This window comes from Schistocerca americana, chromosome 2, assembly GCF_021461395.2.
Source record: "Schistocerca americana isolate TAMUIC-IGC-003095 chromosome 2, iqSchAmer2.1, whole genome shotgun sequence".
NCBI classification, from domain to species: Eukaryota; Metazoa; Arthropoda; class Insecta; order Orthoptera; family Acrididae; genus Schistocerca; species Schistocerca americana.
Genome location: NC_060120.1, coordinates 821,756,633 through 821,776,820, shown reverse-complemented (window position 1 = coordinate 821,776,820; position 20,188 = coordinate 821,756,633). Strand labels below are relative to the sequence as shown.

The following is a 20,188-nucleotide window of genomic DNA, read 5'->3' as shown; positions in this document are numbered from 1 at the left end:
CTGGCGTTCTACGGATCGGAGCGTAGAATGTCAGATCCCTTAATCGGGCAGGTAGGTTAGAAAATTTAAAAAGGGAAATGGATAGCTTGAAGTTAGATATAGTGGGAATTAGTGAAGTTCGGTGGCAGGAGGAACAAGACTTCTGGTCAGGTGACTACAGGGTTATAAACACAAAATCAAATAGGGGTAATGCAGGAGTAGGTTTCATAATGAATAGGAAAATAGGAATGCGGGTAAGCTACTACAAACAACATAGTGAACGCATTATTGTGGCCAAGATAGACACGAAGCCCACACCTACTACAGTAGTACAAGTTTATATGCCAACTAGCTCTGCAGATGACGAAGAAATTGAAGAAATGTATGATGAAATAAAAGAAATTATTCAGATTGTGAAGGGAGACGAAAATTTAATAGTCATGGGTGACTGGAATTCAAGTGTAGGGAAAGGGAGAGAAGGAAACATAGTAGGTGAATATGGATTGGGGCTAAGAAATGAAAGAGGAAGCCGCCTGGTAGAATTTTGCACAGAGCACAACTTAATCATAGCTAACACTTGGTTTAAGAATCATGAAAGAAGGTTGTATACATGGAAGAACCCTGGAGATACTAAAACGTATCAGATAGATTATATAATGGTAAGACAGAGATTTAGGAACCAGGTTTTAAATTGTAAGACATTTCCAGGGGCAGATGTGGACTCTGACCACAATCTATTGGTTATGACCTGTAGATTAAAACTGAAGAAACTACAAAAAGGTGGGAATTTAAGGAGATGGGACCTGGATAAACTGAAAGAACCAGAGGTTGTACAGAGTTTCAGGGAAAGCATAAGGGAACAATTGACAGGAATGGGGGAAAGAAATACAATAGAAGAAGAATGGGTAGCTTTGAGGGACGAAGTAGCGAAGGCAGCAGAGGATCAAGTAGGTAAAAAGACGAGGGCTAGTAGAAATCCTTGGGTAACAGAAGAAATATTGAATTTAATTGATGAAAGGAGAAAATATAAAAATGCAGTAAATGAAGCAGGCAAAAAGGAATACAAACGTCTCAAAAATGAGATCGACAGGAAGTGCAAAATGGCTAAGCAGGGATGGCTAGAGGACAAATGTAAGGATGTAGAGGCCTATCTCACTAGGGGTAAGATAGATACTGCCTACAGGAAAATTAAAGATACCTTTGGAGATAAGAGAACGACTTGTATGAATATCAAGAGCTCAGATGGAAACCCAGTTCTAAGCAAAGAAGGGAAAGCAGAAAGGTGGAAGGAGTATATAGAGGGTCTATACAAGGACGATGTACTTGAGGACAATATTATGGAAATGGAAGAGGATGTAGATGAAGATGAAATGGGAGACACGATACTGCGTGAAGAGTTTGACAGAGCACTGAAAGACCTGAGTCGAAACAAGGCCCCCGGAGTAGACAACATTCCATTGGAACTACTGACGGCCTTGGGAGAGCCATTCCTGACAAAACTCTACCATCCGGTGAGCAAGATGTATGAAACAGGCGAAGTACCCTCAGACTTCAAGAAGAATATAATAATTCCAATCCCAAAGAAAGCAGGTGTTGACAGATGTGAAAATTACCGAACTATCAGTTTAATAAGTCACAGCTGCAAAATACTAACACGAATTCTGTACAGACGAATGGAAAAACTAGTAGAAGCCAACCTCGGGGAAGATCAGTTTGGATTCCGTAGAAACACTGGAACACGTGAGGCAATACTGACCTTACGACTTATCTCAGAAGAAAGATTAAGGAAAGGCAAACCTACGTTTCTAGCATTTGTAGACTTAGAGAAAGCTTTTGACAATGTTGACTGGAATACTCTCTTTCAAATTCTAAAGGTGGCAGGGGTAAAATACAGGGGGGGAAAGCTATTTACAATTTGTACAGAAACCAGATGGCAGTTATAAGAGTCGAGGGACGTGAAAGGGAAGCAGTGGTTGGGAAGGGAGTAAGACAGGGTTGTAGCCTCTCCCCGATGTTGTTCAATCTGTATATTGGGCAAACAGTAAAGGAAACAAAAGAAAAATTCGGAGTAGGTATTAAAATTCATGGAGAAGAAATAAAAACTTTGAGGTTCGCCGATGACATTGTAATTCTGACAGAGACAGCAAAGGACTTGAAAGAGCAGTTGAATGGAATGGACAGTGTCTTGAAAGGAGGATATAAGATGAACATCAACAAAAGCAAAACGAGGATAATGGAATGTAGTCTAATTAAGTCGGGTGATGCTGAGGGAATTAGATTAGGAAATGAGGCACTTAAAGTAGTAAAGGAGTTTTGCTATTTGGGGAGCAAAATAACTGATGATGGTCGAAGTAGAGAGGATATAAAATGTAGGCTGGCAATGGCAAGGAAAGCGTTTCTGAAGAAGAGAAATTTGTTAACATCCAGTATTGATTTAAGTGTCAGGAAGTCATTTCTGAAAGTATTCGTATGGAGTGTAGCCATGTATGGAAGTGAAACATGGACGATAAATAGTTTGGACAAGAAGAGAATAGAAGCTTTCGAAATGTGGTGCTACAGAAGAATGCTGAAGATTAGATGGGTAGATCACATAACTAATGAGGAAGTATTGAATAGGATTGGGGAGAAGAGAAGTTTGTGGCACAACTTGACCAGAAGAAGGGATCGGTTGGTAGGACATGTTCAGAGGTATCAAGGGATCACCAATTTAGTATTGGAGGGCAGCGTGGAGGGTAAAAATCGTAGAGGGAGACCAAGAGATGAATACACTAAGCAGATTCAGAAGGATGTAGGTTGCAGTAGGTGCTGGGAGACGAAAAAGCTTGCACAGGATAGAGTAGCATGGAGAGCTGCATGAAACCAGTCTCAGGACTGAGGACCACAACAACAACAACAACAACAACGCTGCCATAGACACCACAACATAAACGCATGCATTTGGAGTAGTGTCGTGACTGAGAAGCATGGACTGCTGATGAGCGGGATCACATTGTGTTCAGCGACGAATCGTGGTTTGGCACTACTCTGAAAGACGACCTTCGGCAAGTATAGCGGCGACCTGGGATGAGGTTCCGTTCTTCCATCGTTTTGAAGTACCACATCTGTGTTACTCCTGTCGTGATGGTGTGGGCGGACTTCGCATATGTTTTCAGAGCGTGCCTAGTAGCGATTGAGGGAAATCTGTTGGCACAACTGTGTGCCACGAACGTCCTGCATTCTCAAGTGTTACCTCTTATGTTACAGTATCATGGGGCCATTTTTCAACAGGATAATACTCGTGTCTCTGAACTGTCTGCATGACGCTGAGATACTCCCACGACCAGCAATATCTTCAGATCTGTCCTTGAATGTACATGTGTGGGACCTGTTCAGACGTTAAATCCGTCCCAGATCCAGTATCCAAGATATCTAATTGTGGGCCAGCTTGCATCAGGAGGTTATACAGCAGCTCTAGGTCACCGTTGGCAACTGAATAAATGCATGTATGCCTAGTACAGCGGTGCGGGTCTCCCGCATCCTCCCCTACGCTCTGTGAAGGAGTATGAGACTTCTTCATTATCACCATCATCATCATCATCATCATCATCCAGGCCAGATGGAGACAACGTCATAGTGATAAGTGGGCTCCTACTGCCAAGTTGTTTGTAAACTGACCTGATTTTGCAAACACTGAAATAACATCACACACCCTCTCAACCAGTGAAGTTACATTTAGTTTCCTCTGCCCTGTTTGGCTGTCTCACTTTTTTTTGTCAGTCAGTGTAAAATTGTTGTTGTTGTATCTGGAAAATAGCTAAATGCCGTACTCCGCAGAAAGAGTAAGGTTTCTTATGTTTAACTATCTAAATAAATATTCTTTCATTTAGTATTTTGTTAGTTACAGGGTAAAATAACTTATCTACAACCGTGTGTCAATAATATATAATATTTTATCTGCACTACATGCTTCTAACTATCATTTAAATGCTTGCGATATCCAGTTTATCTAAGCGCTAGCCCTAGAACATTGGTATGGTGTCCCACGATGGAGTAACACCTGAGTCTTAAATTAATTCCTAACAAGTATCAAGTCACCTCATGCCAGCGTACATTTTCGTGACTCAGTTTCCTCTATAATCCTTGACCATATCCAGCCAGCCGCGACAAAAGCTAAAGAATAACTCGACATAATCTCGTGTAAAGATCCAAACTGGAAAGCCTAGATTGTCACAGCAAGCAGGAAATCTTTCTCCTGAAAAATTAAGCCAAAAAATAAAGAAATGTATTTCTACATAAAGTAAAACGAAAACTAGTCCACTCTTTAGTTGTGCCGAATCTTTACTTATAAAAAAATGTTCAAATGTGTGTGAAATCTTATGGGACTTAACTATTAAAGACATCAGTCCCTAAGCTTACACACTACTTTACCTCAATTATGCTAAGAACAAACACAAACACCCATGCCCGAGGGAGGACTCGAACCTCCGCAGGGATCAGCCGCACAGTCCATGACTGCATCGCCTCAGACCGCTCGGCTAATCCCGCGCGGCCGAATCTTTACTACTGCGACGTAGTACAACGAACCACATACAGTACATACTCTGTAAGACTCCAGGTTGCGACCGGATAATGGATGTGATTTTCATACGCACTCTTTTACTCATCAGACACTCAGTCCAGTTACTCAGTCACTGTTCTATTCAGTACTCCTCCTCGAATTTCAAATGCCTAACTACAATAAAAGATCATATGTGTGCAGCATCTTGGCTATATATATTTATAGCACTAAACCTTGTTCCATCTCCATCTCCATCTTAGACATATTATTCTAGAATAACCTATCCAGTAACCTCCGCCTTATTGAAACCAGACAGGACTCAAGGGGAGATTATTATTATTACCATTATCTTTCAACAACACAGACAGCCGTACCGTAGGTGCAACCACAACGGAGGGGTATCTGTTGAGAGGTCAGACAAACGTATGGTTTCTGAAGAGGGGCAGCAGCCTTTTCAGTAGTTGCAGGGGCAACAGTCTGGATGACTGACTGATCTGGCTTGTAGCATTAACCAAAACGACCTCGCTGTGCTGGTACTGCGAACGGCTGAAAGCAAGGGGAAACTACGGCCGTAATTATTCCCGAGGGCATGCAGCTTCACTGTATGGTTAAATGATGATGGCGTCCTCTTGGGTAAAATATTCCGGAGGTAAAATAGTCCCAGATTCGGATCTCCGGGCGGGGACTACTCAGGAGGACGTCGTTATCAGGAGAAAGAAAACTGGCGTTCTACGGATCGGAGCGTGGAATGTCAGATCCCTTAATCGGGCAGGTAGGTTAGAAAATTTAAAAAGGGAAATGGATAGGTTAAAGTCAGAAATAGTGGGAATTAGCGAAGGTCGGTGGCAGGAGGAACAAGACTTTTGGTCAGGTGAATACAGGGTTATAAATACAAAATCAAATATTGGTAACGCAGGAGTAGGTTTAATAATGAATAAAAAAATAGGAGTTCGGGTAAGCTACTACAAAAACATAGTGTACGCATTATTGTGGCGAAGGTAGACACGAAGCCCACGCCTACAACAGTAGTACAAGTCTATATGCCAACTAGCTCTGCAGATGACGAAGAAATTGAAGAAATGTATGATGAAATAAAAGAAATTATTCAGATTGTGAAGGGAGACGAAAATTTAATAGTCATGGGTGACTGGAATTCAAGTGTAGGGAAAGGGAGAGAAGGAAACGTAGTAGGTGAATATGGATTGGGGCTAAGAAATGAAAGAGGAAGTCGCCTGGTAGAATTTTGCGCAGAGCACAACTTAATCATAGCTAACACTTGGTTCAAGAATCATAAAAGGAGGTTGTATACATGGAAGAAGTCTGGAGATACTGACAGGTTTCAGATAGATTATATAATGGTAAGGCAGAGATTTAGGAACCAGGTTTTAAATTGTACGACATTTCCATGTGGACTCTGATCACAATCTGTTGGTTATGAGCTGTAGGTTAAAACTGAAGAAACTGCAAAAAGGTGGGAGTTTAAGGAGATGGGATCTGGATAAACTGAAAGAACCAGAGGTTGTACAGAGTTTCAGGAAGAGCATAAAGGAACAATTGACAAGAATGGGGGAAAGAAATACAGTAGAAGAAGAATGGGTAGCTTTGAGGGATGAAGTGGTGAAGGCAGCAGAGGATCAAGTAGGTAAAAAGACGAGGGCTAGTAGAAATCCTTGGGTGACAGACGACATACTGAATTTAATTGATGAAAGGAGAAAATATAAAAATGCAGTAAATGAAGCAGGCAAAAAGGAATACAAACGTCTCAAAAATGAGATCGACAGGAAGTGCAAAATGGCTAAGCAGGCATGGCTAGAGGACAAATGTAAGGATGTAGAGGCTTATCTCATTAGGGGTAAGATAGATACTGCCTACAGGAAAAGACCTTTGGAGGAAAGAGAACCACTTGTATGAATATCAAGGGCTCAGATGGACACCCAGTTCTAAGCAAAGAAGGGAAAGCAGAAAGGTGGAAGGAGTATATAGAGGGACTACACGAGGACGATGTTCTTGAGGACAATATTATGAAATGGAAGAGGATGTAGATGAAAATGAAATGGGAGACACGATACTGCGTGAAGAGTTTGACAGAGCACTGAAAGACCTGAGTCGAAACAAGGCCCCGGGAGTAGACAACATTCCATTAGAACTACTGACGGCCTTGGGAGAGCCAGTCCTGATAAAACTCTACCATCTGGTGAGCAAAATGTATGAGACAGTCGAAGTACCCTCAGACTTCAAGAAGAATATAATAATTCCAATCCCAAAGAAAGCAGGCGTTGACAGATGCGAAAATTACCGAACTATCAGATTAATAAGTCACGGCTGCCAAATACTAACGCGAATTCTGTACAGACGAATGGAAAATCTGGTAGAAGCCGACCTTGGGGAAGATCAGTTGGAATTCCGTAGAAATATGGGAACACGTGAGGCAATACTGACCCAACGACTTATCATAGAAGCTAGATTAAGAAAAGGCAAACCTACGTTTCTAGCATTTGTAGACTTGGAGAAAGCTTTTGACAATGTTGACTGGAATAATCTCTTTCAAATTCTGAAGGTGGCAGGGGTAAAATACAGGGAGCGAAAGGCTATTTACAATTTGTACAGAAACCAGATGGCAGTTATAAGAGTCGTGGGACATGAAAGGGAAGCAGTGGTTGGGAAGGGAGTGAGACAGGGTTGTAGCCTCTCCCCGGTGTTATTCAATCTGTATATTGAGCAAGCAGTAAAGGAAACAAAAGAAAAATTCGGAGTAGGTATTAAAATCCATGGAGAAGAAATAAAAACTTTAAGGTTCGCCGATGACATTGTAATTCTGTCAGAGACAGCAAAGGACTTGGAAGAGCAGTTGAACGGAATGGACAGTGTCTTGAAGGGAGGATATAAGATGAACATCAACAAAAGCAAAACGAGGATAATGGAATGTAGTAGAATTAAGTCGGGCGATGCTGAGGGAATTAGATTAGGAAATGAAACACTTAAAGTAGTAAAGGAGTTTTGCTATTTGGGGAGCAAAGTAACTGATGATGGTCGAAGTAGAGAGGATATAAAATGTAGACTGGCAATGGCAAGAAAAGCGTTTCTCAAGAAGAGAAATTTGTTAACATTCAGTATAGATTTAAGTGTCAGGAAGTCGTTTCTGAAAGTATTTGTATGAAGTGTAGCCATGTATGGTAGTGAAACGTGGACGATAAGTAGTTTGGACAAGAAGAGAATAGAAGCTTTCGAAATGTGGTGCTACAGAAGAATGCTGAAGATTAGATGGGTAGATCACGTAACTAATGAGGAAGTACTGAATAGAATTTTGGAGAAGATGAGTTTGTGGCACTACTTGACAAGAAGAAGGGATCGGTAGGTAGGACATGTTCAGAGGCATCAAGGGATCACCAATTTAGTATTGGAGGGCAGCGTGGAGGGTAAAAATAGCAGAGGGAGACCAAGAGATGAATACACTAAACAGATTCAGAAGGATGTAGGCTGCAGTACGTATTGGGAGATGAAGAAGCTTGCACAGGATGGAGTAGCATGGAGAGCTGCATCAAACCAGTCTCAGGACTGAGGACCACAACAACAACAACATATCTTTTCCTTTTAGCTTTCCTCTTGGCATATTCCAACTGTCTTCCTCCAGTCCACCAGCGATCCACTATTTCTGTCATACTGCCAATATTATCAAAACTATTCTCATCCCTACCTATTACATTTCTTCAATATCATCTGGAAACTTTATTATTTCACACTCTTTCATGAGTCGATAAAATTCTTCTCTACATTTATTTCTTCTGCACTGCTGCCATGCATTCATATTAGTGTAGTCACATTCGACAGGATCGCAATGAAAAAATAACTTTACAAAATCTAATATGAATTTTCATTCTGCAACAGTGTGCGCTAATTTGAAACTCTCTGTCAGTTTAAAACTGTTTGCTGAACTGGGACTCGAACCTGGGACTTGTGCCTTTCGCGACTAAGTGTCTTACCTACCGAGCTATCCAAGCACGAATCGTGGCCCGTCCTCACAGCTCTGCTTCCGCCAGTAAATCATCTCCTACCTTCCAAACTCCTGCATACCTTACGGGACTAGCAGTCCTGGAAGAAAGGAGAGCAGGTCCAGCAAGGTATGCAAGTGGACTTCTGTGAAGTTCAGAAAGTAGGAGATGAGATACCGGCGAAAGTAGAGCTGTGAGAACAGGTCGTGGTTTGTGCTTGGGTAACTCGGTCGGTATGACACTTAGCCGCGAAAGGCTAAGGTCCAAGATTCGAGTCCCGGTTTTAATCTGTCAGAAAATTACACTTGACACAATTGATACATGACTGATAATTCTGAAATATCATAAGCCGCGCGCTGTAGCACGCGGGTTTCGGGATTCGGGAGGAGACGCAGGGGCCCCGGATCGAATCTTTTGGCGGATTAACGATGAGAGCCGGTATGCCGGTCAGAATGGATGTGGTTTTCCGGTCGTTTCTTACAACCGAATAAATAAATACGGAGCTGCCATCCATGTCCAACCACCCCAACATGATTTTCGAAAACTGATTTCGCGAAGATACAGGATAAGGCCAGGAAAAAGAAGAAGAATAAGTTTTTTGAATTCTCTATAATTACCATACTTATTTTCATTACCATTATTATTATCATCATTGATATTGTAATTTTTTTATTAGTTTGGCCTTCTGAGGACCAGATGAATTATCTTATGTGTTGTTTCTCTTCACCTTTCTTTCTTTCTAGTAGCTTTTCATCATTTTTTTCATCTGTCTATATTGCACCTATCTTTTTCTTTGTTTTCTCCTGCAAGCCCTTGAAGGTTTTTACTTTTGCTCTGAACTTTACTCTTTATCCTATTTCTTCCTTTCTTATTTCCATTTCCCTAGGTGTGCTTTAACTTCTTCGATCCACATCATTGATTTCTGTAAAAAAAGTTAAAAATTATGTTTTTTTTCCATCTTGCCTATTTTAGGCGTCCATAGAATACAATATGACAGTGAGACATAGACTGTAGGAAAACTGGAACAGAAGACATGTGGTGCTACAGAAGAATGTTGAAAATTAGGTTTACTTATAAGATAAGGAATGAGGAGGTCCTCTGCAGAGTCGGAGGGGACAGGAATATGTGGAAAACACCGTCAAGAAGGGACAGGATTATAGAACATCTGTTAAGACATCAGGGAATAACTACGGTGGTACTGAAGAGAGCTCTGGAGAGTAAAAACTGTAGAGTAAGAGAGATATTGAGGTACATCCAGCACATAACCAAGAATGTAGGCTGCAAGTGCTACTCTGAGATGAAAAGGTTGGCACAGGAGAGGAATTCGTGGCGGGCCCGATCAAACTAGTCAGAAGACTAATGACTAAAAACTAAAACTCCCCTCTTCCTCATCGTGTCTAATATCTATTCTAATATGTCATAAACTTCTTTATTACTTCTTAATTCCCAAATCATATTGTCATATTTTGGTTCCAGTATCTTCCTGATTATTTTCTCTTCCTTAATTTCTATTTCACCTAATTGTTTAGTTGTATTTAACTAAAGGCATTTTGGAGCATAAAGTCATTATGGGCTAAATGAAATTGTCGTAGTGTGGGAGTTTTGCATTTATGGATGAAGAGTTCTGTCATACATGTTGTTTATTAATTGAAAAGCATTTCCATTTTCCTTGTCCTTGCCAATTTAGTTCTTTATCTAAAGCATTTGCTTTTATTGTTTCACCTAAGTTTCTTTATCTCTTCTATTCTTCCGTAATCGGTTTCGTTAAGGATCCTGGTTAGATGCAAGAGAGCGCTAATCGTCCCAAGTGAAATAAATGCCTAACTAAGTAAACCATCATGAAGGAGAACAGGAAGAAGACGATATTTCTAAATTTAAATCAAAAGTTTGTTAGTGTATGATAATTAACAAGGCATACCTTTGCGCCAACTCCGGTGACGAAGGATTGGACGTAGCAGGCGATACTGACGGCCTCAGCAGAGACAGTGGCGAAGCAGACGCGCTATGGGAGGCTGCCCTCGCTGGTTGCGGTGTCACGGCCTGGACTGCGGCACCTCCCTCAGGCCTCGGCGACGAGTCCTCGAACAGTGCTGGCGGAGGTAAAGCGCTGCTCTCGTTCGCTTTTTCCTGCGGCGAGACTCGAGTGCTCTGCGAGAGGTCCGCCTGAATGGCACTGGCGCTGGACGACTTGAGTATGCCCTTGGTCTGGACGGCCGCAGCTGCACCAGAAGGCGGTTTGCGAGGGCTTCCTCCGGCACTCCTGCTGACGGGCGACGCTGGGATGAAGCCGACACTGGCGGACTTCTGCACGTGGCGACCGGTGCCCGTGTTCGGTACACCGCCGCTCTCGAGCGCCCGTCGCACCTCCTCTTGGTACTTCTCCATCTGGAGGCGGACCCTCCGTTCGGTAGCAGGGGACCGCCAGGCTACAGGTGGGCCCCCAGTCGCCGTCGTTCCATTTGGGGCGGCACTACCCGTGTTACCTCCAGTGCACGACGTTTCCAGTGACGCACCTTCTAGGTTCTTGTTGTACTTGGCGATCATCATGCGGATGCTCGGCGCAGTCTCCTTCGCCAGTGGTCTCGGCTGGTCGCTTCCACCACGCCTGCTAGACATTGGAGAATGTGACACTGGAGGCAGCCCAGTTGGAGGTGGAATATGATCTGCAAACGCCAGTTCTGTTGCCTTAGTTCTACCGAGTTTCACTACAGTCTCAGTAACCTCCTCCTGTGGATCATCGCGATTCTCTTCGGGCTCCCGATCCTCGGACGGTCGCTCCGGAGGTGTGGGAGCGGTGCCACTGACGATAGCTTTGCTGTAGCACGAAGTGGTGCCTGAGCTGCTGGTGTCGGCACTCGAGCTGCCTTCTTTGGACGCCGTGGATGGCCGGCGGACCACTGCCGGCGATGCCGACTGAGACCTGGTGTGGCGCGCCACTCGCGCTGGCGATTCGGGCACAGAACCTCCATTCGGTGCTTCTACACTCTCTTCCTTCTTCTCACGGCCACCAGAGTCCAATGATTCCCGTCGCGAGCCACGATTGCCTCTGGCGCCGTTGACGCTGGCGCCGACAACAAAGCCGATGACCGACGACGCCTTTCCTTTGCTGTCGCGTCGCACTGGGGAAAAGATCTTCCGAGTCGTTTTGACGAAAACGTTCGTTGGCGCTTCTTCCTCGTCTCCTTGCTCCTCCTCCTCTTCCTGCTCCTCCATAAATGCATCTTGTTGCTCGGGAGGCGCGATTCTGTGCCTCAGCTCAGGTAGACCGCCGTCTTTCTCGCTCTGCCTGCTCTCCTCGGTGTCTTCTTCGCACGTCGAGTATCGTGCCGCTCCGTTTTCGGCGAGCGCGTACACGCGACCTGCCCTCGGACTGCCGCCCTCGGAGTCGGCGAGTCTGGACCGCGACCTAGGCGGGCTCCTTCTCGGCGCACTCCTCCGGTCTTCCTCTTTCGCGGAGTTGTCGGAGTCGTCCGTGTCCCTCTGGTGGCCAGCTGAGGGCGACTCCGTGGTCCGATAGCCCACGTGCGTGTCCGAGACGCGCCGCGCACGCAAAAGCTTCTTGTGGCGGTAGCAGGCCGCCTTGGACGCCGGAGGGACCTCCGTCTCGTAGAAGGCTGCGCCAACCGCTGGCTGCGCCGGCTGCACGCTTCCGTCGCCTTCGTCATCGTCATCGTCATCGTCGTCGTCGTCGGAGTCGGAGCCGCTGCTCGCAGCGCCTTGTACCTGAGACTGGCGCGCGTTCCTCCGGCTAAGCACCGCTGCCCGCGCCTCCTCGACTGCGTCGGCGCCTGTAACCAGTATTACGTTTCTGTGGATAGAAATTAATGGGAAACAATGAAATACTATTTTTTTCTTTATTGTTATTTCGTCACTATCGGCCCAGGTGGGCGGGGTGTAGGACTGTTCAAATTGTTCAAATGGCTCTGAGCACTATGGGACTTCACTTCAGAGGTCATCAGTCCCCTAGAACTTAAAACTACTTAAACCTAACTAACCTAAGGACATCACACACATCCATGCCCGAGGCAGGATTCCAATCTACGACTGTAGCGGTCGCGCGGTTCCTGACTGTAGCGCCTAGAACCGCTTGGCCACCCCGGTCGGCTGTAGGACTTTTAGAGTCCCACATACCATTCTTCAGACAAACTGGTTCAAAAATAATAAAGTCGAAAAATAATACAATGACTAAAAAGGCGAAAGAGATGTGTTTTTAAAGTTATTAAACATATGATTTTCATAAATTATATTAACAAATCAATTTAAATTTCTTAATTTTTAATAACATATTGCATAACATAAAAATGGATAATGTTCCATATCTCCTCCAAGACCACTAGATCCATTTCAACTGAATGTGGCACACATAAAATTTATTGCCTCGAAACAAGTACTGAAGAGGTGATAACCACCTTATGTTGGGGTGGGAGTGGGCTGGGGGTTGGAGTGGGGGTTAAAATAGGGTGACACATATGGACAAGAAAGGGGGTCGACGAGGTGATTAGAGAGAGAGGGTAATGGTGGTAAGTTCCTATTGGACCAAACTGCTGAGGTCATCCGTCCCTAGGCTTACACAACATTTAATCTAACGTAAAATAACTTACGCTAAAGACAACACACGCACATACGCCCGAGGGCGGACTCTAAGGACTCTAATCTCCGACGGAGGGGGGGGGGGGGGAGGGGTGAGCCCCACAAACCATGGCAAGGCGCCCCTGACTTCACGGCTATCCCGCGCGGCAGAGAGAGAAGGGGAGGAGGAGATGGACAATGGACAGAGAGAACGAGGAGGTGCTGGTGGATAGAGAGATGGGGAAAGGGACATGGATAGAGTGAGAAGGAGGAGGAGGAGAGGTATAGAGATGGAGAGATGGGAAGAGGAGACGTAAAGAGAGGGGGGAGAAACAGATGAATAGAGATAGGGAGGAAGAGGAAATGGACAGAGAGAAGCAGGAGGAAGAAACGGACGGCGAGAGGTTAAATTCAATATAGAAGTGACAACATGTTAACCAATGTATGTGTAAATATACTAGTCCACATGCGTAGCTGAATAGTCAACATAGATGGCTACCATGCAGAGGACCCAGGTTTGATTCCCAATATTGCCAAGGATTTTTCCTTTGTGGGAGGACTGGTACAGGGTGGACTTAGACGCGTGATGCAAATTGAGGAGCTACTTGACCGAGTGGTAGCGGTTCAGTGGTCTGGAATGTCTGTAAAACGACTGGGAGAGTGGTGTGCTGACCACATGACCCTCCATACTCGTATAGTCTCACGTCAGACGTAACACATCTTTTATTTCGTGAACAGTTGAAGATATCAAAACGAAGTGTTGGGTAAGAAAGGAAACATGCTACCCTAAAAATATTAAATCCCCAAGATGATCAAGATCTGAGACTAACTCTAGTGAAAAGGAAAGTCAGGTAAGCTAAAACAATAGCTGAAAAAAATTGACACTGCTCAAAACAATGAGGGGAACATGACCATAGGCGTCTGCCGTACTCCAATGAACAATAATTGAGGAATGCGCATGTTACCAAATTATATATTTATCTTTCCCAGATTAATTAGACAACAAAATATCATTACATCCTCGGTCGTTTACATCAAAAGAATTGAAATGTCCGACAGGTGGCGAAAACAAAGTGGAAACAATCATTCATCCCGTCATCCTGGATGCTTTTCATTGTACTTCAAGAGCTTAAGTAACGTGTACGCCCTCCGTGAGCGTTTATCACTGCCTGACACCTACGTCGCATGCTCCGTATTTGTCTATGGAGGTCACCCTGTGGTATACGTTCCCATTCTTCAATGATAGCCCATGAGGGAGGTGAGCAGTGAGAGGTAAACCATGAAACGAATGTTGATAAAATGCTTTAAAAGTAAAATAAACAACAGAACAATATTACATTTAAAAGACGGAAACTGATATGTAAGAAAAAGACGTGTAAGAAGTATTATTTCGAAAAGAGAAAGAAAGCAGATGACGCTCCGAACCCCAGTACGAACAGAGAGTCGATATGGAAAACCAGCGATGGCAAACAAGTGGAAGCAGAAAAACGACAAACAAGCGCTATGCAGCCCGAGAACTGAACATAACAGACGTTATTTACAGTAAGAGGACTTACCATACTATGTAACGAAATGTGACAGTCCTAAATTAATTACGTTGTAAAACATCAAACACATTATGAAAGACATCCACGAAAACTATGTTATTTAGGATGTTTTGTTCGTTAAGAATATCGTTCTTGTTGTGATTCATATGGTAGTAAATTTCAATGTCTTCCAAGTAGTCCATATCTGTAACTTTCTCTATTTTGTGCAACGTTGTGAGGTTATTGACAATATTAGTGACACGGTGTCCTGAAATTACGTGAGAGCGAAGGTGGATTTCTCTTTCACATTTTTTGTTCCAGTTTAAGTACGTTCTTTGAACCTTTTTTTTTAAAATAAAAAGGAAGATCCAACTGGTGCTGGCATTTTAATCAAAATCAGCAATACAACTGCGGAACCTGCATCAACATGTTCCATATGCTAGACAAGAAAGCAAGTGGTAATCTTTTAAAATGTCACAAAAGAGTAATATGAGAAGTACCGTTTACACAGCACTGTGTACTGAGCTCAGTCTTCAGTTTGTATTCTGTGATAGCCTTATACTAAAACAAATTAAATACGTTAAAGGGGCAATGCAGACGGACATGCAAAGGAATGCTATTTTTTAATTTTATTATATTTATTTATTGATTTATTTATCCTGACGAGATCAGGACAATCAAGCCCTCTTTTGCTTCTTATCAGACATTCTAATTATTCTAAATTACGTTCACGTAACGACACAGGTATTGTAAGAAGGGTTCCATTTAATATGGGATACGACACTTAGAAGTAACTCTGACATAAATAGTGAAAATCAGTAGTAACTAGAGTAGGAAAAAAACAGAGCTTATACTCGTATTAGTTCACAAAAGGTAAGAGAATAAAGACGGTCTACAATCAGGTAGTTTTAAACTGAGGTCACTAGCAGCAATGGACGGTTGGGAAAGGGTGGGAAGGGCAGAGAAGCGTGATAGCAAGTGGCTGACTGAGAAACGAGAAGAGAAGGCGTAAGTGGGTGAAGGTGAAGGTATTTGCTTTGCTGTATCAAAGAGAGGAATCTGGTCATATGTGTTAATTATTTGGAAAATGTTATGATGTGGACAAAAGGAAGCGCTTCACTTTTACTGATTCAATAGAACGCTGGGTTGTACACGGTGTATAAGTTAGCCTGTTCTAGAGGTCGGCAGCAGCAACAAGCAAGAAGTTAGCTAATGTTTAGCTTTACGCGGTCATGGTAACATAAAAACCGAACAACAAAAAAAGGCGATTGATTGTAGTTACTTCTGGAAAACTAACGTAGGTCTATTTTTAGAACGAACAATGACCTTCCGTATGTCCTTGAACATGACAGTGTACACTCGTTGCGTACTGATTTGTGAGACGTGACTGCAGTTGCAGGGGGCACTCACAAGTGCTGTATCCGTATATCGATATTTTTTCCCACACGTCGATATATCGATATCAAAGTGACAATACCGAGTGCCAATATTTTTATTTTACATTTTTTTTTCAAAATTTTCGGAACGTATTTGAAATTGTAGTAGAACATAATATTTCTTTCACTGGTTTCTGTGTCTTACTATTTTTTGAGCTTTCATCACGTCCACTATTTGTCTTTGACTATGTGAAACAAGTCTATGTGGCACAAAAGAAGAAGTCTGATTGCACTGGGGGGGGGGGGGGGGGGGGGGGAGCCGGTGGCAATGTGAATGTAATAACAAGATTTCCGATGTGAAGCAATAGCACATCTGTTGCGTTAAAAAATAATTAAGTACATTGCTATTTCTTCACATCGGCATTCTTCAAAAACAGTTGCTTAAAACTATGAACGAAAATCTAAATAACAAGATTGGTCTTTGTGGTGGGCGGAGACGAGTGAGGAGAATTGCTGACATAATCGGCGCTTGGCGCTACCAACAGAAAATGCAACGCTTAGCTTCAGCACGCAATTTTCACACTACAGCTGCTAGGTCGCCGGCGTTGGCGGAAATGAAGAAACAGAGAAGTCGACAAGAAGTGTTGTCGACAAATCCGATATGTGACGAAACTGTACGACGGACGTATCGGACACCTTTTATTGTGGCACATAAATGCAATTACCATTGTTAGCGAAGTGGTTATCGGCAAGCGTGAACGTGCATAGTTTTCCTTTTCCTAAGGGGATAAGCAGGCTACTAGTTTGTTGATGCACAGAATATCTAATAATAAATCAGCACTTAACCCTGTGGTGCATGAATTTCACTGCAGTGGACAACTTTTAATGGTCAATTCTCTGGCATTTTCAATCAATTTATGTTTAAATGTGTGTGAAATCTTATGGGATTTAACTGCTAAGGTCATCAGTCCCTAAGCTTACACACAACTTAACCTAAATTATCCTAAGGACAAACGCACACACCCATGCCCGAGGGAGGACTCGAACCTCCGACGGGACCAGCCGCACAGTCCATGACTGCAGCGCCTTTAGAGCGCTCGGCTAATCCCGCGCGGCCTTTCAATCAGTCATGAGGTTGAAAATGTATACAGGACACAACACCAGTAGGGAGTGCCCACTGCAGTGAACTGTGTACGTTTGCAGCCTCAGGACTGATTGAAAATGCCAGAGAAACGACCATTAACAGCTGTCCACTGTAGTGGACGCTGTGCGCCACAGGGTTAAACAGCCAGCTCTAAAACCGGCAGTTTATTTACAATGTGAAGCCGATATTTTTATGGACCGGTATGTCGATATTTTTTCCGCCAGTATATCGATACTTTTTCTCCATATATCGGTACCGTACCTGATAGTGACATCTTTTTAAACATCGATATATCGGATTCGCAATATTTTTAAAAACATGAACGGTTCTAGTACTCACCCGATCTGTCTGTTCCGCAGAGGAAGCTGAGGCCGCGCTTGAGCTCGAGCACCTTGCTGGTGAGCAGCGCCGGTAGCTCCCGGAGGTCCTGCCGTCCTTCCGGGCACTCGTCCTGATAACAACGGAAACAGTCCTCACTGTAGCACAACTCAGCAAGAACCCCGGAAAAATAAAGTCACGTAATTAATTCTCTGTTATTTTGCAGGTGCATGCTTGCTGTCCAGGTACACAATGGAATCCGAGCACGAAAAGCGCAACAGCACGCTGCTAGAAAAGCCACAACAAAATGGCGTAGCTCGTTGATAAAGGCGTGTATCTCGCGATCATCCGATTTTTTGAGTTTGAAAGGGGAAACGCTGCAATAATCCGTCCTCATTATAAGACATAGTAGCTAAGTGAGCACACACTCTTAGTGTGGTTAATCAAGTATGAATGACAAAACAAGAAGTGGAGCTCAGTTCTAAGAGAAGACTTGGGAATATCCTGGGAAAGGTGGTCGAAGTACGGCGAGAGTAAAAAAAAGTGAAAATAAGTCGTGGATCAGTTTCAGACATCTGGCACGACACTTAGGACATGACAGATTACAGCAGTCGCCGCCCGCTTATTTCCGCGACTACTCACACCCCTTTAAAAACCCAAGAAGCTGAGGCAGCAGCGGAAATTTTCGCAGGCAAACCATTAGCCTTCTTTAGCCGCCTGATCTGCATGAGCGAGTGCTGGGTTTATAACTACACGACTGGCCATTAAAATTGCTACACCACGAAGATGACGTGCTAGAGACGCGAAATTTAACCGACAGGAAGAAGATGCTGTGATATGCAAATGATTTGCTTTCCAGAGCATTCACACAAGGTTGGCCGCCGGTGACGACACCTACAACGTGCTGACATGAGGAAAGTTTCCAACCGATTTCTCATACACAAACAGCAGTTGACCGGCGTTGTCTGGTGAAACGTTGTTGTGATGCCTCGTGTAAGGAGGAGAAATGCGTACCATCACGTTTCCGACTTTGATAAAGGTCGGATTGTAGCCTATTGCGATTACGGTTTATCGTATCGCGACTTTGCTTCTCGCGTAGGTCGAGATCCAATGACTGTTAGTAGAATATGGAATCGGTGGGTTCAGAAGGGTAATACGGAAAGCCATGCTGGATACCAACGGCCTCGTGTCACTAGCATGGCATCTCCGCATGGCTTAACGGATCGTGCAGCCACGTCTCGATCCCTGAGTCAATAGATGGGGACGTTTGCAAGACAACAACGATCTGCACGAACAGTTCGACGACGTTTGCAGCATCATGGACTATCAGCTCGGAGACCATGGCTGTGGTTACCCTTGACGCTGCATCACAGACAGGAGCGCCTTGCGATGGTGTACTCAACGACGAACCTGGGTCCACGAATGGCAAAACCCTCATTTTTCGGACGAATCCAGGTTCTGTTTACAGCATCATGATGGTCGCATCCGTGTTTGGCGACATCGCGGTGAACGCACATTGGAAGCGTGAATTTGTCATCGCCATACTGGCGTATCGCCTGGCGTGATGCTATGGGGTGCCATTGGTTACACGTCTCCGTCACCTCTTGTTCGCATTGACGGCACTTTGAACAGTGGACATTACATTTCAGATGTGTTATGGCCTGTGCCTCTACCCTTCATTCGATCCTTGCGAAACCCTGCATTTCACCAGTATAATGCACGACCACATGTTGCAGGTTCTGTACGGGCCTTTCTGGATACATAAAATGTTCGACTGCTGCCCTGGCCACCATATTCTCCAGATATCTCAGCAACTGGAAACGTCTGGTCAGTGGTGGCCGAGAAACCGGCTCGTCACAATACGCCAGTCACTACTCTTGATGAACTGTGGTATCGTGTTGAAGCTGCATGGGCAGCTGTACCTGTACACGCCATCCAAGCTCTGTTTGACTCAATGCCCAGGCATATGAAGGCCGTTATTACGGACAGAGGTGGTTGTTCTGGGTACTGATTTCTCAGGATCTATGTATCCAAATTGCGTGAAAATGCAATCACATGTCAGTTCTAGTATAATATATTTGTCCACCGAATACCCGTTTATCATCTGCATTTCTTCTTGGTGTAGCAATTTTAATGGCCAGTGGTGTATGATCCCGAGACAACGGACCAGAGCAAGCAGTGAAAACATGTGGATTCATCTCCTGAAAGAAGCGAGGAGCCACCCAGCATCAGGCAAGGTGACGCTAAGCGTTTTCTGGGGTCGACATGGTGTGGTACTGACAGATTAGGCTCGTAAGGGACTACGCGTTACAGAAGCACATTACCGAAATCTGACGACGTAAAAAGGGGCTGTGCAGATGAAGCATCGCGGGAAGCTGTCAACAGGCGTGTTTTCGCTTCAGCTCATTCTCCACGCGATACACTCACATATGCTGCCACTCATATGTTTTATCAAATTTTGTCCCGCAGCCCGTATTACCATGACACCCAGTTAAGTCTTCGCCTTTCCTCGAATGAGGAAACCATTGCGTGGTAGATACCGATTGAGAACCATGTAAGTTTCGACGTGGAACGTTTGCTGGACAGCCAAAATGGAGACTCCTAGAACCAAGCTCTGTGCCACGCTATCCATTGTTGCCAAAAAGTGTCGCACTGAAGGCTGAATATATAGAGAAGTTGTAACACCGTCACCACGCAGCGTGATATTTTCGAGGCGATTACCTCTGTAATGGCCCCTAGTGTATTCTGGC

At 44.1% G+C, this 20,188-nt stretch overlaps 1 protein-coding gene across 1 annotated transcript in view; it reads right to left on the bottom strand.

Annotated features, from left to right (window-relative positions):
- The window catches only part of LOC124594459, a gene marked incomplete at its 3' end in the record, with an annotated part of 417,657 nt that overhangs the window by 8,044 nt on the left and 389,425 nt on the right, over positions 1 to 20,188 (bottom strand). The window contains exons 16-17 of the mRNA XM_047132834.1: positions 17,460 to 17,571; positions 10,424 to 12,293 (exon numbers count right to left, since the gene is read on the bottom strand). Of these exons, the coding sequence (XP_046988790.1) occupies positions 10,424 to 12,293; positions 17,460 to 17,571 (1,982 nt within the window). The remainder of the gene's footprint in view (positions 1 to 10,423; positions 12,294 to 17,459; positions 17,572 to 20,188) is intronic.